The following is a 27,819-nucleotide window of genomic DNA, read 5'->3' on the forward strand; positions in this document are numbered from 1 at the left end:
CAAATACGTTGTGCAACTCTAGCCCTTAATGTATTTTAATTTTATGCGCCTTTTAAACCGCCGCGCCTTATACTGTATATGCAGGCATTGATTCTCACCTTTAGGAGTAATTAACCATTTTTAAGAAAAATGGGGGACCTACGTGCATTGTATTAATCCCAGGGGAAAATGTTTTGAGGTTGTACGGGGCATTGTGACCTTTCCCAGAGTGAATCGGGCGTTTGAAGGGGGTGCTTTTGCATTAAAATCAATGTATTTTACACAGGCAGGAGTGCTGTATTTATCCCCGCATTAGATTTAGTCTAAGACTGCAACTAATGATTATTTGATTATTTTAATAATTGCTGCATCTTTTTTTTTCCGGCTTAATCGATAAATTGGAATTTAAAAAAACACATTTTTATTTTCTTTATTCAAATACTGAAGTTTAGACGGATAAAAAATAGCACTCAAAACCACAGAGTATTCTGTAGTACAAAACAATAAAAAATCCAAGTGTTTGCAAATGGTTTGACAACAAACAAAAAATACAAATTTACTGCTGTAAATATGTAAGATACATTTTTATAAAGTCCTAAAAAATGAGAGGCAACATCAGAGGGGAATGCAAGTACTTCTCCCGCATTTTATTTATTACAATAATACAGTACTCAAACATGTTCACAAAGTCTGAAGCCAAAGCTTTTAAGTGCCTACCCCTTTTCCATTTTTTTCTAGCGGGAAAGACATATTCAAATTTTAACATGTTGGATTTTATAAACAGTTTGTTTGTATGTTCTTCATACCCAGCGTTATGCATAATTCTAATAGCTTTTTTCATCTTAGTGAATATACATTTCAATATTGTTCTTATACATATTTCACTAAATCTCTATACAATAACATAAGTAAGGCAAATTAATTAACTGTGTAGTATATGAAAGTTTTTCAGTCAAATTTACCTTTTTAACAGCAATATCTGCATATTGTACATTGAATGTTTTTATAAAGCAATTTTAGTTGAATTTCTGTATCTGGAAAGTGCTCTACAAAAAAAAAGGATTTTGCTCTAAAATTGCCTGGTGTGCATCAAAATATACTGTATTTTAAACTATTATACCCCCCTATTTTTTACACAGAATTAATGCATGTCAAACATAACTAACAGCACATTCAGCAGCAGCTTGTTAAGGTTTTATTATATAAACAATAGACAGACAGCTCCCTTCCAAACGTTTTTTTTACCCTTGTGATTGGTCTGTGTGCAGTTTTTCCATGTACTCTGTATTGTTGATATAAATTTGTTGAAGTATTAAAGTATAAACAGTATATTAGTATAGAGGTTTAAAGGTTAAATGAGTGAAAAGATTGAAAAAAATCCAGCCCGAGTTGCCAACACTTAAAATAATCGATTTAAATCGTCTTTATCGATTTGTTGTTGCAGCCCTAATTTTATCTCATCACACTTTTATTTTTCATGGAATCAGAGACAAATGTACATTATGTTGGTATTGTGTTAATGGTTGTCGATAAATGATTTTAATTTTCGCCTATGTATTTAGTATTTGTCACTTTCAATGCTTAGTTTGAGCTGAGAAAAAGTCAAACAAAATGTTATCCCAATTTTTTATCAATAACTATGGTTGCACGTCATACACAAATATTTTTTTTCCTCCACAACCCTCTCACCTTTTTAAGCCTTGACCCATTTTTATGTCTGTATATGAAAAAGAGTCAAGACCGTGCAGTGGGTGGAAGAGGGGTGCCCTCAACCACCCTAACACTTGGGGTCCTAGTGAGTGCAAGGGATAGATGTGAATGGCGAAGGATAGTTAAGAATGACTGATATTGTAAACCAGTGTATGCTGTCGGGCTTCTCTGCTGATGAAAGGTTGCCTGGCACAGCATCTCACCACTTGGGCACCGGTGCTGTGGAATGCTCTTCCCCCTGAGATCCGATCTGCAACCTCAGTGGAAATGTTTAAATCTAAGCTTAAAACTCACTTCTACTCCATACCATATGAATAACCTACTCTTCTCGTCGTCTGAAAAATAGTCTGTGTAATATAGTGTAAAAATCTGTAAATCCGTTTGAGACTCTTAGTGATTTAGGGCTATACAAATAAAAATGACTTGACTTGACTTGTGCTGTGGCTTATTGTTCGTTGTCAGGTTTGGATGAGCGAAGGGGATTGAATGTTTGGTGAATGTGAGTGTTATTGACTCTAGCCACCTTCCACTAGGGGGATTTGGCTTTGGTATATAGATCGATCGATATGAGGAAAATGTATACAGTACAACTTGAACTTTTAAGCAACCTTTAGTGTTTTATGTTTAGCTTAAATTTGAAATGTAATTTTTATGTCGGCCTTATGACTGAATGTTTGTATCTGTGGCATTGCAGCTGCTCTTCCGAGTCTACGCTTGCCTTTAGAAATGGAGCACATTGATGCTGGCGAGCCCCCATCTTCGGACAGCATGGAAGTCCCTAACCAACTTTGTCCAGACCTCATTTGTCCAATGGAGGAGGTAGACAAATTAATGTTTGCAGAGGATGAAGACGAAGACGAGCGAACAAATGTGACTGATTTGATGGCTGAAGCTCCTGGAGAGCTTCTGCAAGAAAACAGCCGTCACAAAAAAAAGCGCGATGCAAACCAAATTGCAGACAGCATCTGTATTCTAGACAGAGCAGACAATAGTCAGGAACAAACAGAAGGTCCACCTTCAGAGGAGAATTCAATGCTCCAGAACAAGACAATAGACCATGACCCCAAGACAAATGTCATCAAGTCTGAAGATGTTGTCACCGAGTCAGCAGCTGACTTCAAATGTTCAACAGCAGAGGCAGGGAGTCAATACGTAAAACAGGAAATTCTCCGGCCGACATCTGAAGAAACGAAAATGAATGGCCCGTGCCAGAGTGCTGTCAAGACCGACAGTGGGCAAGATATTTTGGATGCCAAGACAGAGCAAGCAGACTTTGCTGTGGAGCTCAGAGGTCAGTCAAAGGAAGAGGACCCATTCTCTTCGCCAGGTAAAACCAATTTTGTTTGTACTCTGTGATCAAAATATATCTTCAATGTTTTCTTTCTGAAACACTGGTTTAAGCCCTTAAAGAAATTTCGAAACAAATACGTGTCTGTACAATGTCACCAGAAATATGTAGTGAGCCAAGTCAAACATTAACAACTGTTTCAAAATGTCTAAAAAATTGACCAAAGTAAAATACACAGGTTCAGAGGTTTTATAGCTGTAAACTTGTCGTCTCCAAATGGCGACTGTTGGAAAAGCCTAAACCCCCCTTAGAACAATATGTAAAATACATTGTTTAGCTTTTCAGATTGTGATCAAATTTGAAAAGGTACCAGGTAAGGCTTCAAGCTGTTGTCTTACCTGTTTTCCAGCTAGAATTATCATATAGCACTCATCTGCAGGCATTTGATTGCAAAGAAAAAAAAACAGGCAAGGACAAAAACCTATTTCGGTGTGTTCCAACTCCGATTACTCAATGCTGGTAACACATGCAGTGATATTTCAGTTTTTAACTTTAAAGTGTTGCCTTTTAAAATAAACCAAATCCGTCCACATTCTCCAAATGGTTCAAGAACAGCATTCAAATAAATTTGGGTATGTCTTGGTATGGAATTTTAGGCGATTTTTCCAGGAGCGTTTAGGGTTTAAGTAAAGATCTCGAAATTGTAGGTTGACTGCTAAACTCAACAAACCTCAGTAGGACAAATCAAGGGAATGTAAATGTGTTGTGTGTAGTGTGCACCCACACAGCGCCATCAACACCGGCTTAGATACTGGGTTCATACAGGTGCTTGAAATCCTTGAAAGTTGAATTTTAACGTGAAAAGATTTTCGGTGAAGTTCTTATAAAGGGTTTGAAATTGGCATTGTTCTATGAAGCGGCTTTGCACCCTACTGGTCGTACCCAATAGAACAGGTGTATGCCACACCAGTCACTATGAATGTGTATTAATGTAAGAATTATGTATCAATTATGACCATTAAGCATGGGCCCTGTAAAGAAAAATAAGCTAGCCAAACATTTGAAAATTGGCTTTGAAAGTCCCTGACACCCCATTGTGTACCATTTGACCACTAGATGCCAGCAGGAAGCCGGACAAACATGGCGGCTACATAAATGGGGGATTCCACTGTATAAAAGAAATACAAATTTCTTGACCTGTGAATTGTTATAAAAATTACCTTTGGTGTGATAGTTCGTGAATTTTTGCTTAATATTCAAATCAATTTATTATTATTTTTTTACTGAAAGGTGTTTTGTACCACCAGGAAGTAGTCCTCTGACTTTTGAAGTCAAAATAGACATGAAAAGGTTATAAGAACATTGTAGCATAGGTGGTTAGGGTAGCCAAAGATTTTACTCAAATGAAAGTACTCTCACTTCATAATAATATTACTCTGAAGTAAAAAAGTAAAAGTAGTCATCAAAATAATTACTTGAGTAAAAGTAAAGAAAACACTCAAGTACTGAGTTTCTGTAGCAACATCTCAATTAATGATTTTTTAAAACAACAATTAGTCCTACAATAACATTTATATGAGGGGTGTAAAACTCAATTCCACAGAGGACCAAAACTCAAACCACACCTTTGGTCACGGGGCCCAACAGGACAAATTATAAAATACACTAAAAGTTGACTTTTTTTTTTTTAAACATAAATATGAGTTAAAAACAGACAGGAATAGTATTCCAGAATAAACAACCTCAAACATGAAATAGTGTAAAAAACTCCTCAATAAAAATATCTCCCGCGTCAAAACTATACAAATTCAAAATACGAAAAAAAAGAAAATATGAGTAAAAATTGTGCTTTTTACTTTGGGAATTTTGCTTCTGGGAAAAAGCATATGATGGGTCTTCATATTCTTCTTTAACTCGTCAACTTTCTTATCTTCTGCTCTGCATTCAGGTTTTTCACTTTTTACTCTGATGTTTTGTCTTGTAGTGCTGTTTTTCGTTTTACAATAAATTCCTTCATTACGGCCACGTTAGCTCCACAAAGAAGACACACGGGTTAACCGGCAATGTTAGTAAACAAATATTCAGCCGCTCCTCGGTTTTGAAAGGCTCCGTTTTCTGAAACAACTTTTTGACCGGCCCTTGTGAGGGTTTAGCATCAGCGTAATCCACAGCAACAGAAACACCACCCTGTTTTTCTCTGTTTAGCCTTCTGTTACATTGTAAAAGATAATAGAAATATAAGTAGAAGTAAAAGGAGTTCGTCCCTGGACGTTACGTCTCCGCTTCCTGACACTAAAGACTCACTGTTAATGCACTTGTCTCTTGTTTTTCAACTGGCCGACGTGTTGTTTGTCAGTAGATAGTTTTAAAAGTGTCTGCGCTCGTCTGGCTACAGCTAACTGGATTGATGCAAGAACATTTTCGGTCTTGTGGCGCAGCAGAAGAGCTGCATTGTGGGATTTGTAGTTTAAAGTTATGAGCCTTTCAATATCGTAGATGTATGTAAAATGGTTATGATTGTACGACGGGCAGGATGTGGCCCGCGGGCCGTGAGTTTGACACCTATGATTTAGATAATCAAATAATCAAAGACCATCCAACCAACAATAAATTACTTCTGAATTGAAAATAGATTAAAATAATCAAGGTTAATTCAAATATTTTGTTAAACAAAAAAATATCAATAGAAAAAAAATAAGCACAAGAAGCACATTCACAGCCCCAGCAATTTCATTAAAAGGATTTCCAGGCAGCCAACAACCTTGTGTTTATATGTCTGTGGGTTTCAATCTCTGTGATAAAAAGTGAACTAAGAAGAAAACAGCTACAATTAAAAAAGCGAAAACTCAAAAAGTTTTTGGTGGACCCCTCAATCAATATGTTACCAATAATAGTGTAACATGTACAAAAATAATTGATAATTTTAAAAAAATCTATTAATCTACTGAGTTATACAATAGTAGCATTTATTTTTCGACTCTACCACAAGATGTCACTGTGTTGTGTAACTTATTTAATCTTGGAACTTTTTATTACTAAGCAACTTGTTAAGTTGTCAACTCTAAGCAGCTCAATTAAACAACAACAAATAAACTATATATTTCAAGAATAAACTTTTTTGTAAACATTTGTTTTGTAAAACACATTAAAAGTAAAACACAGGGAAAAAATATTTACAGATAGATAGATAGATTTATTCATCCCCGCAGGGAAATTCACACGTGTACAAAAAAATAAATAAATGCAAAACAATTTGCATTGGGGGGGAGTTTAATGGTTTATTGGCCTATTTTCTTTATACATTATCCATTATCGATCAGTTCATAATACGCTACAAAGCTTAGGAGCCGGGACTCTTACTTTCAGCCAAAAGGTAAAGCTAAGGTCCTAGCATTAAAGCCTTGCTTCAACCATCGCGAATGCACCGAAAGATTTATTCGGAATGAAGAGAAACTACGCTGACGGGAATCCATGTTCACCCCCTTGACGTCACGAGCACAACTGACGTGTGCTCGGCATTCGCGCTGTTTATATGCGGAGAAAGGCGTTTGACTGTCACACGCGTAACACGCTAATTTCACGTAATAACACCGCGATACAGGCGCAGAACATGCTATTACCATGCTCCACCCACGATTACCCGCTGAAATTTCCCATCCTACCCATGTGTAAGCACGCCCTGGCCGCGGAGCACGTCGTTCCGCGTCATTTCCGCGTCATTTCCGCGTCATTTCCTCGTGTTGACCACGTGTGCGGCACGCGGTTTAACACGAACTTTTGAGCAGCTCAAAAGTTTTGAACGCGGCCAACCACGTGAAAATTTCCGACCACGAGTAAAGCACTGCTCTATCTCGTCTATATGACGGTCTCTAATCGTCCAACAGCGCCCAACAGCATCTGCTTCACGGTCAGAAATTTCTGGCCGTGGTTCAGCCTCAATATGTTCGTGAAAGACTGTGTACCCGCGCTCTGATGAATTGAGCAGCGCCAAACAGTTTCGTGCTGCTACCCGCGCGTGAATTTCCGACCTCGTGTTAAGCACCGCTGTATCTCGTCTGAATAGCGATCTTAATGCGTCCAATGGCGTCCGCCTCAAAGGCAGAAATTTCTGGCCGTGATTCAGCCGCAAATGTCTGTGTGACCGGCCCCTTACGTGGAGGGGATTTAAGTAACGTGTTCAGGGTAGCTTAATATAGTGGAGTAGGAGTACAGTTCCTTCTTACAAATCTACTCAAGTAAAAGTAAAAAGCAGAGTTATTTAAAAATACTCGTACTAGTACAAAATGTCCGAAAACTTTCTCAAGTAAATGTAATGGATTAAATATAACTTGTTACTACCCACCTCTGCATTGTAGATAATGCGTGAATTAAAGTAAGTTGTGGGTTACAAAAAGGAAATTATTGCGGGTCATTGTTTTAACAATAAGACACATTGTTGGTCCATAATGGTTTTAATTCGCTGTAACTCAACTACTCGACATAGCTTTGAAATTATCAGGGTTAGCCAAAATTAGGTTGATTCTCCTGCAGTGTGAACCTGACTATAATCCTCAATCAAGGTGGTGCTTGCTAATTATTTTCCTCACATTACCATAACTTGTTGTTTTGTTTATTTAATTGACTATTTGTTGTAGTAGAGACTGTAGAGGATTTTCCTGGAAGTCCCAGCTTCACACCTCCATTCACTGTGAGTGATCTTCCCGAAATCCATGATTCCCGGGAGCCTACCATTGCTCAGCTACTCCAGGAGAAAGCACTTTACTCCTATTCGGACTGGCCTAAGGTACTCTGCTCCCTTCATTCATTGTAAACATTTTAGATGAATATTAGTTAACAAATTCACGGTACGTAGATAAGCATGTTTTTATTTTAAAATCACAACCGTACCGACCATTATTCTGTCACTGACGAGAAACAGAGACAGGACCCAATTGCGTTCGTTACTCAGCTTTATTTAGAAGGAAGAAAGGGCTTGTACCCACGATCCGGTGATCGTCGGTCACGGGTATCAGACACTTCCGTGTCAAGCGAAGGCAGTGTCGAAAGCGAGGAAAAAACAGGTCGATGGCCGGGACAGAGTAGTAAAAACGTAAAACGGGTCCAGAAAAGAGGTCGGCACCTGGAATCAGACGGGAAACAGGGCAGGATTGAGTCAGGAGTCAAAAAGGGCTTGCTTAGCGTGTAGCTGAGGTTTGAGACGAACTGACAATCGTTGACAGGAAGGCGGGCGTTTGAAAAGGGATCAGCGGCCAATCAGCGGCCAATCAGCGTCCGTGGCCATTGGCGCCAACGGATCAGACTCAAGTGGCCCGCATCAGTAATCATGACGGAACCCCCCCTCAAGGGATGGCTCAGAAGCCCAAAAACAAAAAAGTAACAACACCAAAAAACAAAAGTAATCCACCGTGTGAGTCGACGCCCCATAACATCATCAGGTGGCGGCTCCAGGAGTTCAACACGAACAAAAAAAACACCAAAAACAAAACTAATCCACCAAGAGAGGCGATGCCCCATCAATATCATCAGAGGGCAGCTCCATGAGTCCAAAAAACAGAAACAGAAACACAAAAACCAAAAAGGAAAAATAAAAAAAACTATTCCATTGAATGGACCGAAGCCCCATCATCAGCATCAGGGGCGTGGCAGAAGCAGGATCCGCAGGAGACTGGGCGGACCGGCAGGTGTCGCAGCCGGATGTCGCAGACGGGCGTCATCGGGACAGACCGGCGTCGAGACAAGCCAGCGGGCGATCTGGGCAGGCAGGCACACAGGCGGGCAAACCAGGCAGGCGGACAGACGTTCCAGGCGACCAGACGGACGAGTCAGGCAGGCAGACGGACGAGTCAGGCAGGCAGACGGACGATGAGTCGGGCAGGGGAACGGACAATGAGTCGGGCAAGCGGACAAACAGGCATGGCAGGCGGACAGACGGGCATGGCAGCCATGCGGACGGACGAGTCTGACAGGCAGACAGGCAAATCAGGCAAGTAGACAGGAACCTCGGACGGATCTGGCGTTTCGGGAGTAGGCCTGCAGTGTATAGAATGAGAGGCTGTGTGTAAGCAAATCCGGTGGCATTCAGCCCCCCACTCCAGAACCGCCCCCGTCCTGCCAGTTGAAGCGAGGGTTGTGCTCAACCATCCACGGGTGTCCCAGGACGAGCGGTTGACCGGGGGAAGGTAGCAGGTGGAAACACTATCTGCTCGCGGTGGTTCCCGGACAGTCTCATTTCCACCGTCTCTGTAATTCGTGTTACCGTGCCCTATAGATGACCGTCCAGAGCTTTGGCAGGAACTGGGGTTGGAAGGGGAACAAACTTTAACCCCATTCGCCGGGCTAAGGCCGTGTCCATGATGTTGACCTCCGCGCCCGAGTCCACAAGGGCGGACGCTGGGTGGACCCGGGACTCTGAAGGTGGACCTGGAGCATTGGCCTTCCGGTCCGGGAAATTAGGGTATGGACGGAACTCAATCGGACGACTCCAACCCTCCGGTGAGATCCCCCTTTTGACGGGCAGGATGATACCTGGTGTCCTTGTCCGAAACAGTTCAGACAGAGGCCCTCGGATAATCGCCGCTGACGCTCCTCTACGGACAGTGATTCACTTCCATAGCCTCTGGTGGGTCTAGTAGGATCGCGGGTTTTAGCTGGAAATCAGAAGTGGTACCAATCCTTTCGGGCGAGCAGGAAAGTGCGTGACTGTGGCGACCCCTCTCACTGCGTCGTCCCTAGACCCAGCGATCAATCCGAGCCGTGACCGCGATGGCCTCGTCGAGACTGGTTGGCGGAGCGTGGAACACCCAACTCGTCCTTCATATAGTCTGCCAAGCTGTGGAGGTAGGCATCATCTAACGCCTCTGCTTTCCAGTTACTCTGGCTTGCTAAGGTCCGTAAGTCAATCGAAAAATCGGTGATCGTGCGCTTTTCCTGCCGCATGTTTCTCAGAGATCTTGACGGATCCCGTGTCGAACACCTTGAGAATCTCCTGGGCCAGGAGATCGAATGAGGAACACGCAGGCAATCCCCGTTCAAATTCTGCCGTTCCCCAGAGTCTAGCCCTCTCGGACAAGTAGTTGATGATAAAGGCCACCTGGGCCGCTTCGGATGCGAAGTTTCGGTGTTGCATGTCGAAAATGAAACGGCAGTTTACGAGGAATGTGCGTACCTGAGCGGGATTGCCACAAAACTTCTCTGGAGCGCCTACTCGTGGCTCTGCCGCTCTGACGGCTGACGCGTTTGTGAGCGGGACGGGTGGGATGTGTGACGGCACGGCAGGAGGAGGATTCCAGGGGGCGGGGCAGACTGGCAAGCACCTCCGGGAGCACGTCAAGCCATTGTTGCTGGCCCTGAAGCAACTGTTGTTGCTGCCGAACAAGCCGAAGAATGGCAGACATTCATCGGACCTCCCCGTCACTCCGGCGGAACTGCTGCATGGCAGACGGAGTCTCCGTCTTTCTTCGATCGGCACTTGTGAGGGCGTTCGCTGGGTCCTTTTGCTGGACAGTTCGTACTGTCATGGACCAGAAACGGAGACGGGACCCAATTTGCGTTCGTTACTCAGCTTTATTTAGAAGGAGGAAAGGGCTTGCACCCACGATCCGGTGATCGTCGGTGGTCACGGGTATCAGATCGCTTGGAACGTGGAAGTGGCACTTCCTAACGAGCAAAGGCAGTGTCGAGAGCGAGGAAAAAAACAGGTCGATGGCCGGGACGGAGGAGAAAAAACGTAAAACTGGTTCAGAAAAGAGGGAATCAGACGGGAAACAGGGCAGGATAACCCTAACCCTAACCCTTGCCTAGCGTGTAGCTGAGGTTTGCAGACGAACTGACAATCGTTGACGGGAAGGCGGGGGTTTAGAAAGGGATTAGCAGCCAATCAGCGTCCGCATCAGACTCAGGTGCCCTCGAGAGCGTTCTCCATTCGGGCACCGGTGCTGTGGAATGCTCTTCCCCCTGAGATCCGATCCGCAACCTCAGTGGAAATGTTTAAATCTAAACTTAAAACTCACTTCTACTCCATTGCTTATGAATAATAACCTACTCTTCTTGTCGACTGAAAAATAGTCTGTGTAACATAGTATACTAATCTGTGAAGCCCTTAGAGACTTATTGTGATTAAGGGCTATACAAATAAAAATGACTTGACTTGACTTGACTTATTCGTTTAAAGTTTTTAACCCAAATCAGCACGGTGGTGCAGTGGTTAGCACAGTTCTGAGGTCATGAGACTGAACCTCCTGTGTGGAGTTTGCATGTTCTCCCCGTGCTTGCGTGGGTTTCCTCCGGGCACTCCGGTATCCTCCCACATTCCAAAAACATGCATGTTAGGTTAATTGGCCGGTCCAAATTGTCCCAAGGTGTGAATGAGCGAGCGAATTGTCTGTCCCTGCGTGCCCTGCGACTAGCTGGCAACCAGTTCAGTCAGGGTGTCCACTGCCCGAAGATAGCTGGGATGGGCTCACGGGCTCCAGCACCCCAGCGGTGCAGAAAATGGATGGATGGAACCCAAGTTAACTAACTGTTATTTTAGAGAAACAAAGATTCTTCACTGCTGGATGCTCTACGTATTACTTAGGCCAGGGGTCGGTAACCCAAAATGTTGAAAGAGCCATTTTGGACCCTCCAAAAATATTTGCTTTGAGACGCAAAAAAAACGCTGTATAAGCCTTATAATGAATGCAACACATGCTGTAGCTACTGTATTTAGGCATACTCTCAAAATGACTAAGTTGGATGCAGCTCATCTGACTACTCTGCAACAAAAAGAGTGCAATAAAAAGCAACATTCATTATAAAAATAAAATCACATAATACAGTTTAATTTCTGTGCAGTTATTTATCTTCCAGGGGGGGTGGTGACAGAAAATAATTAAGAAGCACTGGAGTAGGGTAACGTTTCAGTGAAAGTTCAGCTTCCCTTGCAGTTAAAAACCACTCAACACTGATTCCCACTTTTATGTTTGGTTCTGGCAGGACCGTGTTATCATAAGTCGTCTGGACAATATCTGCCAGGCCATCCTCAAAGGGAAATGGCCTTCGTCCAGTGACCAGTATAACTCAGTGCCTTCAATCAATGCCAACCACTTGGCCCAACAACACCTTCAGCGGACTGTTTCTCTCCCCAGCACCACAGCGTGCACCTCTTCTTCCTCATCCTCCCCTGGCCATGCCAAGAATCAGAGCCTGGCTTTCCCTATCATACCACCTCCTCTTACCAGGCTGCCCAAGGTGAGATTTAGTTACCCAGCGTTTTTTCCTTTACATCCTGCCGTGCGTGCGTTTTTTTGACTGTTATTCTTTGTGAGAATGTGATTTACAGGGTTTGTACGGGTGCTTAAAATCCTTGAAAATTCAAGGAATTAAAAGTACTTGAATTTTAGGTGAAACATTTGAAATTGTTTCCATGCTTCTTAGGTTAGGTCTCGAGTAAAGGTTAGGAACTAGGGTTTGGTCTTAGTCTGAATTTAGGATTTATTTCTGAAATATGGTTGGGGTTAGGGTTACAGTTAGTTCAGGTGTAGGTTTAGGGTTAGGAACTAGTAATTGAGCTCGATATTAGGGTTCTAAACTGAATGTAGGTTTCCAAAATTTAGGGCTAGAGTTTAGGTTTGAAACCGGGCTCGGGTCACAGCTTGGGTTAGATGTATGGATAGGGTTAGGAGCTAGGGTCAGGTGTAGGTCAAGAGCTAGGATCAAAGGCTTGGGCTGCAAGTTAGGGTATTAATCCGATTTTAGGGCTCCAAAATAGGATTGGGGCTAGAGTTAGGGTTTGAAACTAGGGTATAGGTTATCGTCCTTTTGATAGGCATGGGATTCCTTTTTAATGGTACTGGAAAAAATAGTAAATTGGCTTTTAAAGTTATTTTAAAGTGCTTGAATTTGGCTATGAAAAAGGTTTATGAACCTTGGATTCAACATCTGACTCTAAAGACGAATGCCATAATACTTGTCGGTGTTATCATTTTGTTTTTTTAACCAGCTCATAATTTTTGTGTGTCTTGTCCATCCTGGCAGTATTCTGGTCGGGGCGGTGGCCGCGGGGCTTGGCGCCTCTCTTCCCTCCCTCTCTTACAGGAGAAACTGGTGGCTCCGGTGTTCCTCCCTGAACTTAAGCGCTCTGCAGGGCGTCACTCTCTCGACTTTGAAGCCACAGCATTGGCAGCCGCTATGGTTCTGGGGAAGGCTGTCGGAGCGTCCTCAGATAGGAGCCCAAAAGGAGATCTACAAGCCAATCAACGGGCCAGTGCTCTTTTGATGAACGGTTGGCAGGAGGCCGCCATTGACTTGAGCAAGTCACCAAACGACTCAGCCACTTCCGAGTCAGGGGAATCTGTACGGAAGCTACCCCCTACGCCTCCTATTACGGCGCCCCTGCTGGGCTCAGTGGGAATGGATATGGCGGGCATTTTACAGGCTGGACTCATCCACCCTGTTACTGGACAAATTGTCAATGGCAATCTGAGGGTGGATGACTGCCTGAGGAGGAGACGAGGACGAAGGAGAAACGTTGAGGCGGTGTACTCGGAATTTACCAAAACTCAAGCCATGAACCTAACTGACACAAAACAGGTGGGTCATTCTACACATTGACATCAAAACAGTTTTACTGTAATTCTTCGCTGTATCGTGTTTTTTTTTTTTTTTTTGGTAGTTTTGATATTTTGTGGATTTTCTTCGTGCATTGGGTTATGCACCATGAATCAGGTGTTGGTAACCCGCGGCTCAGGAGCCACATGTGACCCTTTAGGCAAGCAAGACGCTCTCTGGCGGTTTTCTAAAAATGTGAACAAATTGAAAAAGATGGGATATATATATACATATATATATATATATATATATATATATATATATATATATATATATATGTAGATTTAAAAAAATATATGTTTTCTGTAGGAAGACAAACATGATACAAACAGCTTAGGCGTTTTCAAATTCGGTAAAAATACGTTGAATACATTTTTCATTTCAACTCGGCCACGTCCTGTGTGTGTTCCCCAAAAGTAAAAAGAAGGAAAAAACCTGCACAGAAATTGAGCTTAAATTGTATTAATGTGATTTTATTTTCCTAACCTTTTCTAAAGTTTGTTATTTTATTTTTATAAATGCATGCTGTGTATTATTGCACTCTTTGTGTTGCTTATTTTTGTTTTTTTTCCAATCCCCAAAGTACAAGTAAATTAAAAAATTGGTTTTCTTAATGGCATTTCTTTTCTGTAATCAAAACAATTAAACATACTTTATTCATTAATTGTATTAACAAAGTTGAGGCGATATCTTTACAACACGGTAGTCACCTGGTGCTTTGTTCTCAACAGTATCTGCTGTGTTCAACTTTCATTTTGATAGTAGACTAATACAAATATATCGACCAGGTGTTATGTTCATCTTAACGCTTGTATAAGGCTTTCAATTTACAACTCCCGAAAAATGTGTTTTTTGTTCTTATGGTCCAAAATAGCTCTTTTAACCTTTTGGGTTGCCCGTGTGTCAATAATGTTGCAATATTTGTCGTACACGAACGTAAAACAGCTTAACTAACCTACATTACGTACGCGCAAATATTTATTTTGGAATTCCCTAAAAGCCATCATGTCAACAAAATGCTCTGGACCCACAAAAAACACCAAAAGGCAGAGGAAGGCTTTTCTGTTGGCCACAAAATTTGAATTCTCCACATATTAAAGCGGTGCTTCTCAATTAGTTTCTGTTTATTTTATACCATAGTATTGTAGTGGTATTTTTGTAGCATTTCTGTAGATGTATTTTTGAAGCATTTCCATGGAAGTATTTTGTAGTACAGTACTTCCGTAGTTTTTTTGTAATATCACTGTAGTTATATTATTTCTGTTGTAATATTTCCAACCCGTTTCAAGCGGAGAGCTTCTTTCTGTAGAGGGCACATAGTTTGATTTTCATTTACTACTTACTATGTTATTAATGAAATTAATGGTTGGAAGTAGAAAGAAGCGAGAATGAAAGTTAAAGAAAGAGCGATAAAGAGAGAGAGAGGAAAGGAGCGAGAGGAAGAAAGAAGAGAAAAGGGATTGAGAGAGAGAAAGAGAACAAGAGCGAAAGAACAAGAGAAAGAAAGGAAATGAGAGAAAGAGAAAGAAAGAAGAAGAGAAAGTAGGAAGTAGTGTTAAATTGACTCAGTCGACCACGAAAAAAAAGTGGTGGTAGAAAATCCCAATTACCCAGCACTGGTGAGCTTTTTTAAGACCAGAGGCGTGTTCAGGAGAGTGATCAGACATGTAGTCTCTTGATAATCGCTTGCCGCGCACTGCTGAACGTTTTGTAATCGCTCACTGTGATTGCCTTACTGATCCAAAATGGCCGACGACAGTACAATGGATTTCGTTCTACAGCTTGCTTTGAGCGAGTTGGCTGATATGAGCGACAGTTCGCATATTGACACAGTTAAGGTTATCCTAAACGCAGTGGAAGGGTCATACCTGTCTTGCATTGTTCACAAACATTACCAGGCAATGTAAGACGATATATTACATTGCCAACAGCACTCGTCAGGGTGAGATCCTCCATCTTCTGCACTGTCGACGCCATGTTGGAAATCAAAGTAAGCGGTCTTTCTCCCGTGATTACTCGGGCACGCGAGCGCTCAATAATCACTGGCCGTTCAGAAGCTAGCGATAGCTCGCGATAGCAATCACTCACTCTCCTGAACACGCCTCAGGCACCTTAGCTGTCCTCAGGGGGAGCCATGTTGAAAACCTCTGCTCTATGTGTTCCCAACCGTATCCACCATAATTTGCAGCACGTAAGGCGCACTTTGAAATTTTTGGCCAATTTGGGGTTTTTAGGTGGGCTCATAGTCCGGAAAATACATTGTTTTGTCATTTGAACCCTGTAAAAGTTATTTTTTTTTTCTTCAGATATGTCTTAACATTTCAACTAGAAATGAGTTTGAAATGGACGGTCTTGATTTTTTTTAACCCCCTTATTACCTTAGGGGGGTGCCGGCCCCCTGTTTAACAAGCACTTTTTAAATTACCATAACTCTGTGACCGTTAAAAAAAAAAAAATGTTGTCTTGCATAGTGTTTATGTTAAGTTCCAAAGGGTTAATGTCACAAAGATGGTGCAGACTCTTTTGTACTTCTGATAACCACCAAACATGCGCCAAGCATCTAAGATAACTGTATTTCTCTTCAGGGTCGCATGGAGACTCTGAGCCAGTCGTCACTATTGTCCTCCACGTCGCCGTCCCCTTCATCCTCAGAATGTAAGGTGGTGCCCTCAACATTCTCATCGGTGGCGTCCTCCACACATTCATCCACACCCGCTTCAGAGCCTACCCAGCCTCACCCGGAACCATCGACCATTGAGCGGGGGGTGGCTACCGGCAAAGGCTTGATGGAGTGGTTGCGGCATAAACCGGGCTATAGCTTGGACCTTCCTTTCGCCCATGTATGTTATTTTAGAGTTTGCATTTTTCAAAATCATGTATAGCAAAAGATGCGTTTATTTCTCTTGTTTATACACAAGTGTCACATAACCAAGCTGTCTGCGCATTGTTAAGGCAGAAGTGTGTAATCCAGTAAATGTCAGTTTATATCAGCAAATTTGCCTATTGAAAAAAAAGAAGTTGCCAGTTCAAATTCAACTTCAAACTGATTTCCAAACATATCCATATAGTTTCACCATTGGCTGTAAGCTTTATTATTACCATATCAGTTTGAACTCCTTGATTTTTTTTTTTTCATCAACCAACATAGTCCTGATAAAAGACCAAAAGAAATAAGATACTATTGTGTCTAATCGCCACAACTCACGTGTGCTTTTTAAAACTATTGGCTCTGTTCTTAATGCCCCAAGGCCTGTCTGCTTGGAAGAATCAACTGGAATATGTAATTAACACAAGGGCCCTCAATTCAGCTCCTGCCACTGACCTCTTTGTTTCTGTTGATTGCACAGCCGTGCTTGATAGGTTTGAGCCTGTGATATTCTCATTTTTAGATGATGTTCTTGGCCATATGAAGCCTTCAGGTTTCCCTCACGATTTTAGCCCTTCTCATTGTTTGAAAGAGGTTTTTCTCAGTATCGGGCAGTCAGTTCTGGCCATTATTAATAGCATTCTTTTTTGGGTGTTCTCCCCACTAGTTTTAAACATGCAGTAGTGCAACCACTTCTTAAAAAACCTGGTCTGGACAAAACTGTTTTTGCTAATTTTAGACTCATCTCCAAGTTGTCTTTTATCTCATAGGGGATAGAGCCTAATTTGATGCTGTCAATTTTTGTAACAATTTGCCCTTGCACATCAGACATGCTCCCTTACTGTCAATTTTTAAAACTACTCTTTTTTATCACTTGGCTTTTGGCCCAATATCTGACTTTGTTCCCGTTTTTATTTTTTTTATTTTTTTGTTTTTTTAGGTTTACTTTTTAAGTGTTTTCATTATTTTATGATATATTTAATGTTAGCAATCATCTGCTTACGTTGGGCTCATTGTCACCTCCGCTTTCTTCTTTTCGGCTGCATATTTCACTATTTGCTGCTTGTTGTCTGAAGAATATAATTTCCGGTTAGATTTTTGTTCAGTTGTTTTTATGGATAACTGGTGTCCTGCCGAAAAATGTCCTCCCATGTGAAATGTCCCTCCTAACAGGAGCAAGCATACGCCGCTAGCGCAAACGTCATTAAAACGACTTTGTATTTATTTTTTGAGAAACGTAATAAAATGGTAACGCACAGAGCATTTTGCACCTTGTATGTAAATACCTTTTGAGCAAGTTGAAAATATTTACTCTAACGAAACAATGCTTTATCTTATGATTTTTAAGGTCCCGATTGGTAAGAAGAGTCATTCCGCCAAAGTTATTTTTTTCCAACTTAAAAGTGATTTCAGTACAAGGTGCAAGTCCTCTGTGCGTTACTTTTCTATTACATTTCTCCCCAAAATGAGATACAAAGTCATTTTAGAGACGTGTGCGCAAATGAAGTATTTTCGGCAAGGTTAAAATGATCAGCACAGGCCTAGAGAGCCCTCTTGCAGTTTTGTGTAGGAAAGCAAAAATGTGAACTTATATACCCAGCAATAATGTGTTAATGATTTCATGAAATAAGTCTCACTGGAGTGTAAGTCGCACCCCCGGCCAAACTATGAAAAACTGTGACTTATAGCCCGGAGTTTACAGTAGTTGGATTTGCCGTTAATCAGTATGATTCAAGCTGGTAATGAAGAAGTTTTCCACTTTTTGTCAGGTTGGTGCAGGGGTGCTGCATGGTTTGGTGGAGCGACCTAAGCAGCGGCGTCATCGTTGCAAAGATCCTAGCAAGCTGGATGTCAACTCTTTAACAGGAGAAGAGCGCGTGCCTGTTGTGCATCGTGGGACTGGACGCAGGGTATGTGCCTGCTGTTTTTATCGTTTTCACTTTAAGCGGGGTGTAAGTGTTTAATTATTCAGTTTTATATTATTTTTATGAGTACATATGGCAAATTAGAACTTGCGTAATCATTCAATGTAGAGTTACTGGACATGTAAACCCAAAACTTTACTGATAACCTCATGCTGGGTTCATTCCTGTATATATAGGACAAAATATTTTACTACAGTTGACAGTCAAGGTGTCACACCAACAGACCTCGTTTTGGCTGTAAATCGCTAGATATTCCTGTTTATGGAAGCTGACTCCGCATTCTGTGTTGATTTATTAGACACTTTACATTTGAAAGCACAACAAATGTTAAATACCTAGAAGCTCTCGCAAGGCACCTAGAGCATTTTAAATGGGTGAGCGGTACGACTGGGCGAACCTATATACGTGCGCACTACTACTTCTTGCCCAGTGCCGTCTGCACTGTAGATAAATACATCAATATCCTTGTTTGCAGTATTTTGTGTATTTTTACCTAAGAACTGCTTGCACTTGGTTGTGAAACTATTGTATAAGATAAAAGGAAGGTCAAAATGAACCTCAACACTCTTAAATAACTGCTGGAGGAAGACGCATTTTAGGTGGTATATTCATATTGATATGGGACACCGGCTCTGGCATTATTATTATTTAATAGATTTCATCAAATCATCAAACGTCACTCAGGGAAATAAAATGTGCTTAACAATTACCTTTTGTGAGCCGTTTTGGCAGTTTTCTAGAATTTTTTCTCAATTTGGTTTTCAAATATTTTTACCTTTGTGTCTCTTTGGGTCAAAAAAGTTTCCGATATATATACCTTATCTCACAAAATTCTATGTAAAACACTTATAGTTGGGTGGTGCAATGGCTCCCGCCATCAAGGAACTGTCCCTGTGGTTGGACGCCAACTCGGAATACTTTGTGGCTCCAGACTGGGCTGATGTAGTCAAACACTCTGTGAGTGACATACGCTTATCAGGTCTTTCCGGCTGGTGCTGGTACTCATGCCATCTGACTCTGGTCTTGTCTACCTATACACAGGGGTTCCTCCCAGAGGAAAAGTTCTCCCGTATCCTAACAGAACCAGTCAACAAAGACCCCTTGTCAAGACGCCGTGGCCGCCGCCCTCGCAACGAGATGCCCAAGCCTCTTCTGTCGGACGCTTCAGGCCTGGCGCCGCCCATCTTCATGAACGGCGCCCTCATGGGTGGCGTTGACTCCATGGTGGCCATGCAAAACCTCCGTGCTGGAATACCAGGTATCCCCATCTCTGGTATCATGGCGGCAGGGTTCCCTCAAGTTTTCCCAGCAGGTGTCAGTGGTTCACCAGCGGAAGATGCTAAGAACGGTTTAAGTATGTTACCCATGATGTTGCACGGCTTACCGCCTCACGGAACCACCGTCCCGCAGCACACCCTCTTCAGCGTGGGCACTGTCATGCCGCTACATGCCACCTCCTCCGCTTCTTCGACGGCTTCTACTAAAGTCACGTCTGAGGCATCCAAGGCGGAGGGTACATCGCCCGAGCCTGTCATTGTCCAGTCTGGTGGCCAGAATAAGTGTGATCCCCATCACGGAAGTCATCTCACCTTCAACCCTTTCTTAATACCTGGCATGGCGCACGGCCTCCTGTACCCACACATGTTTCTGCCACATGGTGGCATTATGGCGGTCCCGGCTGTGCCGCCCAGTACATCGGCAAAGGAAACCTCCCACGGAAGCACCAAGAGGAGGCAGCGGCGAGAGCGGGAAGAGTCGGAACAAGTTCTTGAGGGTCAGGAGCCTGATTTGCACAAGGATCTGGAACAATGCCAGGAGTTGGAACATCAGGATGTAGCGGATTGTCCTCTGGAGTCAAAGCATCACAAGGCGGTTCATTGTGAGATCCTGGATTGGCGCAAGGAGCCTAAACAAGACCAAGAACATTGCCGTGAGTTGGAGGAGGCCAAGCAGAGCCAAAATACTTTTGACCTTTCCTTGTCTGAGCCCTCACTAGCCTCGGACTGCCATCAGCAGCCTGCAGTGGTGCCACAGAACCCTCAAAGTGAAGAAAGAAACCTCGAAAATGAGGACGAGGAGGATTTGTAAAGCGGGAGGAAGGAACATTTGTGTTATATCTGCCTGCCAGGTCAGTCAGTGAAATTGAATATTTCTTTCTTCTGACGAAGACAATGACTTCACATACCCCAGCTTGCAATGTAAGGCCCTATTTTGGAGACACTTTTTTGCTCTCTGGTTTTGTTGTGTGTTTAGCCCCTGTAAAGTGTTCACATTCAAACGTGCTTACAAATTCCAAGTCATCTTTCAAAATCTTGACCCTGTTGTACGAAAGGCGAAGCTGAGAACAATCATGACCATACATATGTTGCTTTTGTTTTTCATTTTGTGACTGAGAGGATCGTGATATATGCTTTAAAAAACGTACACGCCGTCACTTTCATACTTTTTACAAGTGTCAGAGCCACAACTGTTTTCTGCACTATAAGGTACACCGGATTATAAGGCGCGCCTCCAGAAATGTGTCCTTTGTGATACTTTTACCATATATAAGCCTCACTGGATTACAAGGCACATATAATTTAAACTACAGTAAGGTCTTGAGTTTCCCTAATAATAATCTAGTCCCATATTTGTGCTCTGTGTGTGTGTGTGTGTCAGTCAAAACATCTCTGATTGGAATTGCCAAATTGGATTCAAAGGGAATCAAACCTGGATCACCGTGAGTGAGCCTGGATCACCGTGAGTGAGCGCATTTTTGCTAGACTAATAGGGATACAGACCACACACAAAAAGGCACTAGGTTTGTTGTTTTGTCATTATCACACTATTTTTAGTAAGCGTGCCATGTTTTAGGGAAAGTGTGTAATATTTAGTGCCTCAAAAAACTTTAATGTGGTACAAAAAACTTTAACTCAGTAAAAACAAAAAACAATCTATAAACTATCATACCAATGTTAATTTCTATTTAAAAAAACAAATAACTCGAGATAGTTGTATTTCTTTTACACAGTGGAATCCCCACTTAGGTGGCCCCAATGTTTGCCGCCATCCTGCGACCACGCGCTTTCGCGTAACACTTGTCGTCGCTCCTACCAGACCACACCGTTCCATCTAGTCGTCAAATATGAAATAAACATTGGTGCTTTAAATACTCGATGGTCAAAGAATTTGTACTTGTTTGACTTAAAGGGAGCTGACATAACTGTTTGCCACCTTGCTGCTAGGGTACTCCAAAAACCTGAAAGACTAGGCAATAATTTGGAAAAAAAAATGTTGTTCTTCAGACACAATCTAAAGCTCTAAAATAAAATAAAACTGATAAAGCCCTGAAAATTGGATATAGCCAATAAGTACAATTGTTACATTTTGGTTGTTTTAAGAACCCCTTTTATTATTGGTTGAAATGTAAAAAGCATGCTTGTACAGTTAAAAGCCACAGAAGCAGAAGAGTTACAGTGTGCGGTATTATTTAATTGTAACTATGCATTTCTAATTTTATCTGCCATATTTTCCGGTATATGAGTTAGACCCGATTATAAGGCCGCACTTTTTAAATGCCTGGCCAATTTAGGGGTTTTAGATTCACCTTATAGTTCGGTAAATATGGTATTTCTTTACATATAAAGTATGTACTTACACCCGTTGACGAGCACTGTTGCCAAAATATTTCTTGAATTAGGTCAAGTCCGGAGCATGTACCAAAATTGTGCATCATTGGCTTTTGAGCAAAGTTCCTACCTAAACCCCCCACCACACACAAAACGGAGGCTCCCTGTGAAATAACCCCAAAACCCACAAAAAAATCCACTTCCTATTTCTAATGTAGCATATTTGATTAGGATTATGGTTATCTTTACCGGAAAAAAGTTTGTTCATTATTTTCAGTTCAAACTGAGAGTGTGTGATAAAATTGACCAATTTTTAATGTCTAGAGGATAGCATGTATGTTCACAATCAACGTGGAAAAATATTTATAAATATATATAAAGTTTGGCATTGTATGCTTTATCTGGTTTATTCAAACAGTTGGGTGAATGCAGTTTTACACCTTAACCAACTCATGGCGCTATAGAAACTCAACACTGCCCTCTAGCGGCTGAAGAGATAATTTGGTCTGTATTTTTTTTTCTTATCCTAACTTTTGATAAAAAAAAAGAACTTGTTCAGAAGTACTCATACATTCATTGCATATAAGCTACTTAAAAGTGAGCCGTCAAAAAGATTTACCCGCCGCGAAAACTGTAAAACATCTAAATACACTGGAAGGCCTTAAGAATTTTATTCACATACTTTTATGAAACTAAAATCTAACTAAACAAATAAAGATTTAGTGGCAGTCTCCATTGTAAAATAACTGACTGAATTGTGTAATTGAATGTTGACAATATTTCTCAATGTAAGCCGAAATAAATCAAATTTGTTTACCCAAAATAAAACAACAATCTAATAGCAAAAGGTGTCAATGCCAATGGTGTCGCAAATAAATAATAACTAACACTGTAAAGCTGTCATGCTGCATTCCTATAAACACAAAGCACAAAATACAGCTTCCTCTGGCATCTACCAGTAGATCGTGATTAACATAATGAACCTCACTGACCTAGATACTCACTTATTTTTTGACATACTAAAAATTTAATGGCGGGCTGGACTAAATCATCGCGACGGGAAACATCCCGGCCCACGGGCCTTACGTTTGACATGATTTAGACCCTTTCCTATTCATAGGCTAAATTGGGTTTAAATGCAACGGGGTCATTCCTGTTATTTGGTGCTATTTGAGTCATAGTGAGATAAAATGGAATATTTCGTGTAAAAATTGGCTTATACTTATTTTTTAAAATACTTCCTTGTGTGCTTAACCGCCCTCTACCATAGGACACACTGATATGTATGCAGTATAAATTTTAAATAAATTACTTTGATTCTTGTACAAGTACACTAAAATGCTATGTCCCCAGTAATGTTTGATTGAATTCTGTTTCAAATATAAGTGTGTAATTGTCCTTGTGTATTGCTTTAATGGTAATATTTCTCACTTCATTTTCATTTTAGTTATTAGTACAGTTAGATGTTTTAATTATCTAAGATATGTTCCCAATGTGAACCCGCTACGCTTATTGATTGTGGGAACCAATAATTTTTTGGTATTTTGATAGTATACAGTAATCATCGTGTACTAGCTTATATTTCATCACATTAGTATTAATGGCTAACTCAAGCATAGAATTTTCCCCCTGTTACTGTTATGCACTGTAAGAGGTGAAACATTTGGCCTATGTCGTCTGTAAAGAAATTGATTGAAAAACGTTACAAAATTATATCCTGGGCTGGAGCAATACATTTCTCTTAAAGTTTTAAAGTCCCACTTTCAGGTGAAATGTTAAAAACATTGAATATTTGACTTTTTTTGGGTGAAGGTTGCCATGCTGAAATGGCACTATATACTAAAAATGACGCCGCGGTGAAATCAGGAATTTACCCTCAGAATTCTTCGTGACCAGCGTGTATATGTACATATTTTGTAAAGTATGTTAACCAGGCCAGTACCCTGCGCTAAATCCTGAAAAAAAAGGAAATAATATGACTGTACCGTACATCATTTCTCAGAATGGCACCACAACACTCCTTTTACGTTTTTGAATTAAATTCTTATCACATCGAGCTGTATCCAATACACCAACATTCTCTAAACCTTGCTTTTTACAATGCAAATGGGCCCTGGCTATCAGAGGCTGTTTGAGAAATCATACTTGCTCACTCATATGAAATAATAGACTTAAAATGCCAACTGCACTCCCATACAGACACAGTCATAGCCATCCTTAAACATACCTACGCTCCGTCACGCATACTTCTATCCTCTCATTCTCACTACTATTCTCCCTCACACTTACTACTACACTCTTATACAAACACTACTATACTCTCACACATATTACTGTACTCTCATACCCCCACCACAATGCTCTTCACACAAACACTACTATACTGTTATACACGCACTACTACGCTGTCACACACATCCCACTATAGTCTCACACACCAATATACAGTGGGACCTCGGTTATCGCGGTTAATGGGGACCAAAACCACCCGCGATAAGTGAAAATCCGCGAAGTAGATGACCCTTCAAAAAGGAAAAAAAATCTCATCTCATTATCTGCACCGCTTATCCTTATTAGGGTCGCGGGGAGGCTGGTTTAGAGGACACCCTGAACTGGTTGCCAGCCAATCGCAGCTGCAAATCACATTAGTTCTCGCAGCGAGCTGCGTTCTTCATCGAGTGATCCACCGCTAAGAGTCGTACAGCTGGGCGATTTTACGTCCGCCCGGGACGATCGGAGACAAATTCACGACAGGGTTTATACTTGCGCCGCACCGCGGGTGCCGTTCGGTCGCTCATGGAGCGAGCCCCTAACCCGCGGCGCGGGTACTTTCGGGCGCGATACGCACAACACAGACACAGTTACGGGCGTCCCACGCACGTCCGCCGCCTTTCGCCCGCCGCGCGGACGGCCGCCTGTCGTCGCGCCGCTACTGGGGTCGGCGGACGAGCGGGCTCCCCCCAGTTACGGGGGTAGCCCGATCACGCCCACAGTCTTTTCTCGCGTCGCGCCGTGTGACGCTGCATCCGCCGAACTCGCTCCGTCGCGTGGCCCGGGAGTGACCCCCGCCCCCGGACCAGTCCCATCCAGCCAGCCGCCTTATCCCGCGTCCGCTGACGCTCCGCCGAAAAAACCCACAAAAAGTGAAAATCTGCGAAGTAGCGACGCCCCTTCAAAAAAAAATAAAAAATTATTTATTTTTAACCATTACAGACCGCGAAGCTCTGAAGCCGCGAACGTCGAACCGCGAAGTAGCGAGGTCCCACTGTACTCTCACTCATAACACTATACCATTAGGCACACTATTATACTTACACACACACTACTGTACTCTTATAGACACAGTATTTTACTCTCTCGTGCATATTACTTTGCTCTTATACACACACTATATTTTCTGACTCATATTACTGTACTCTCATACACACATTACAGTGGTCTTCACACACTACAGTAATGTACTGTCAAGCACATACCACTAATACTCTCAAACTCACACTTATGTACTATGCCACCCATTACTATTATATCTCTTACCTACCACTATAATCTCATGGACAATTATAATGTGCGGTACTAAACCAGAAGTTAGTTTGATCTAACAGGAAGACACTTTAAGTGATTGGCTTACTCACAGGTCAGTGTGCATCGCAATGGTTACCAAAGGCACTCTGAGCAAAAAACACTGAGAGGTTAGGTGATCATTACACTAGATGTGAAAAAGACCCTATAGTATTGCAATTTAAATGGTGTGTGAGAAAGAATGATACTGTAATGTTTTTTAGAGTATAACAGTTAATGAGAGTTTATAGTAGTGTGCGTGCGTGTCTGTGTGAGTGAATGAGTGAGTATAGTATGTGTGTGTGTGTGGGAATATAGTAGTACGTGTGCGTGGGAGTATAGTAGAATGTGTGTGAAAGCATAGTATTGTGTGTAAGAGTATAATAGTGTATAGGTGTGTGGGGAGATGGTTGTAGGGAGTATAGTAGTATAGTGGTGCGTGAGAGGAAGTATAGTAGTGTGTGGGAGAAAAATATAGTAGTGTGTAGGAGTAAGTATAATAGTGTTTGTGAGACTAGTATAGTGTGTGTGTATAGTAGTGTGTGTGTGTGTGTGTTTGTATAGGAGTATAATAGTATATAGAGAGTATAGTCGTGTTTGTTTATCGATATGAATGTATAGTTGTGCATGTGTGAGAGTACTACATTAAATGTGAGCAAGTATGATTTACTTCTCAAATGGCTTCTCATACATGGCACGAACTTGAAAGAGCACAAAATGTTTTCTAATGAGGACGGTATTACTAGGGAAAATTAACAATTGTGTATACAACCTTATTGTATGTATGTATGTATATAACTAAATATCCTCATGCAAGGTGCTGTATATTCCATTTTATTGTTTTTTGGGCTTTCTGCTTGCATCTCGTTGACTGACTTGCTGTGTACATGTGAACAGAAAGAAGTAAACATCCAACAGGGTCACTTTTTTATGACATTGAAAAAAATAACATGAGTTTTGCACAAAGTCCTTGTTGTTGTGTGTTTGGGAAAATGGAAAAAGATAAATTTAAAAAAAAAAGAGCGGGAAACACTTGGTAGATTTTGCCTTGCCACAACCTGCTGTGGTGCCCTATAAGTTATTATTATACTTTTTGCTTTGGCCAAATATTCTTTTATCTTATTAATCCAAGTAAAAGAAAATATAAAAAAAGCCTGATTTGCCTTTTTTTTCTTGAATATGTGATGGCGTTAATTAGTGTCTGGTTGGAATTTTGTCTTAAAAGTTGGGTACATCTATTCAGTACTTTGAGCTGGCTGGCTGATGCTGTAAATATGGGAGCTTGTACATGACTACAAACATTTTATGTTTGACCAAATATGGCCATCACTGACATTAATTTTGTTTTGACCACCTGACATGATGGTGAGTTAGTTACACAAGCGCGCACACACAAACACACACACATACATTATATTTATATATGTGTATATATACATGTCGCGTGTGTGGCACAGTTCTGAGGTCATGAGATCGAACCTCCTGTGTGGAGTTTGCATGTTCTCCCCGTGCTTATGTGGGTTTACTCCAGGCACTCCGGTTTCCTTCCACATTCCAAAAACATGCATGTCAGGTTAATTGGCTGGTCCAAATTGTCCCTAGGTGTGAATGAGCGAGCGAATCATCTGTCCCTGTGTGCCCTGCCACTGGCGGGCAACCAGTCCAGGGTGTCCCCTGCCCACTCCCGAAGATGGCTGGGATGGGCTCCAGCACCCCCGCGACCCTAGTGAGGATAAGCAGTGCAGATAATGGATATATATATATATATAATTATACGGAGTTCATTAAGTTCTACATTTCTGTTGACGTTGTCAAGATTGAAGCCAAAAGGATCTCGAAGCCATGAATCAGGTCCATTCCTTCTTGTTGTGCCATGCCCCATCTCTCTCCCTAAACTAGTGGTTGGGCTCAAAATAGGATCGATAGGATGTGGGATATGGCGAGACAGATAAAAAAAATATTTTTATTATTTTCTTCAGGAAACTATTTTATCATTACTCTGTCTGATGTCTGAGGACCCCTGGAAAGACATTTCTTGCCCTTGGGGTCCTGGGGACCCCACTTTGGGAATCTCTGAGTTAGACATAGCTCAAAATTCACATGCTAATATTTTAAAATTGCTGTACGTCTACCCTGGAATATGATTGGCGAGCTACTTCCAGGTTGGACTGATGTTGGTGACTGTTTACACAAATTAATTGATTCAATTACCATATTAATTGGTGAATAACGGGCAATCCTATTTTTTTTTTATTAAAAATCTGCATAAATCTTTGTAAAATTTTAGTTCCCTTT

The 27,819-nt window shown here is 41.6% G+C and overlaps 1 protein-coding gene across 4 annotated transcripts in view; it reads left to right on the top strand.

Moving 5' to 3' along the window:
* Positions 1–26,682, top strand: part of chd6 (chromodomain helicase DNA binding protein 6) — a 137,533-nt gene extending 110,851 nt beyond the window's left edge. For 3 of the 4 annotated variants that reach the window (XM_088337463.1, XM_088337467.1, XM_088337466.1), the window contains 8 exons: positions 2,384–3,016; positions 7,612–7,760; positions 11,951–12,205; positions 12,992–13,546; positions 16,150–16,404; positions 18,200–18,340; positions 19,208–19,312; positions 19,397–26,682. In XM_088337463.1, coding sequence (XP_088193589.1) covers positions 2,384–3,016; positions 7,612–7,760; positions 11,951–12,205; positions 12,992–13,546; positions 16,150–16,404; positions 18,200–18,340; positions 19,208–19,312; positions 19,397–20,443 — 3,140 coding nt within the window. In that variant the 3' untranslated portion in view covers positions 20,444–26,682. The remainder of the gene's footprint in view (positions 1–2,383; positions 3,017–7,611; positions 7,761–11,950; positions 12,206–12,991; positions 13,547–16,149; positions 16,405–18,199; positions 18,341–19,207; positions 19,313–19,396) is intronic. The other variant, XM_088337464.1, reaches the window with a different exon arrangement.
* The last annotated feature ends 1,137 nt before the right edge of the window (positions 26,683–27,819 follow it).

This window comes from Urocampus carinirostris, chromosome 6 (assembly GCF_059441175.1).
Source record: "Urocampus carinirostris isolate Australia breed hairy pipefish chromosome 6, RoL_Ucar_1.0, whole genome shotgun sequence".
Lineage (NCBI taxonomy): Eukaryota > Metazoa > Chordata > Actinopteri > Syngnathiformes > Syngnathidae > Urocampus > Urocampus carinirostris.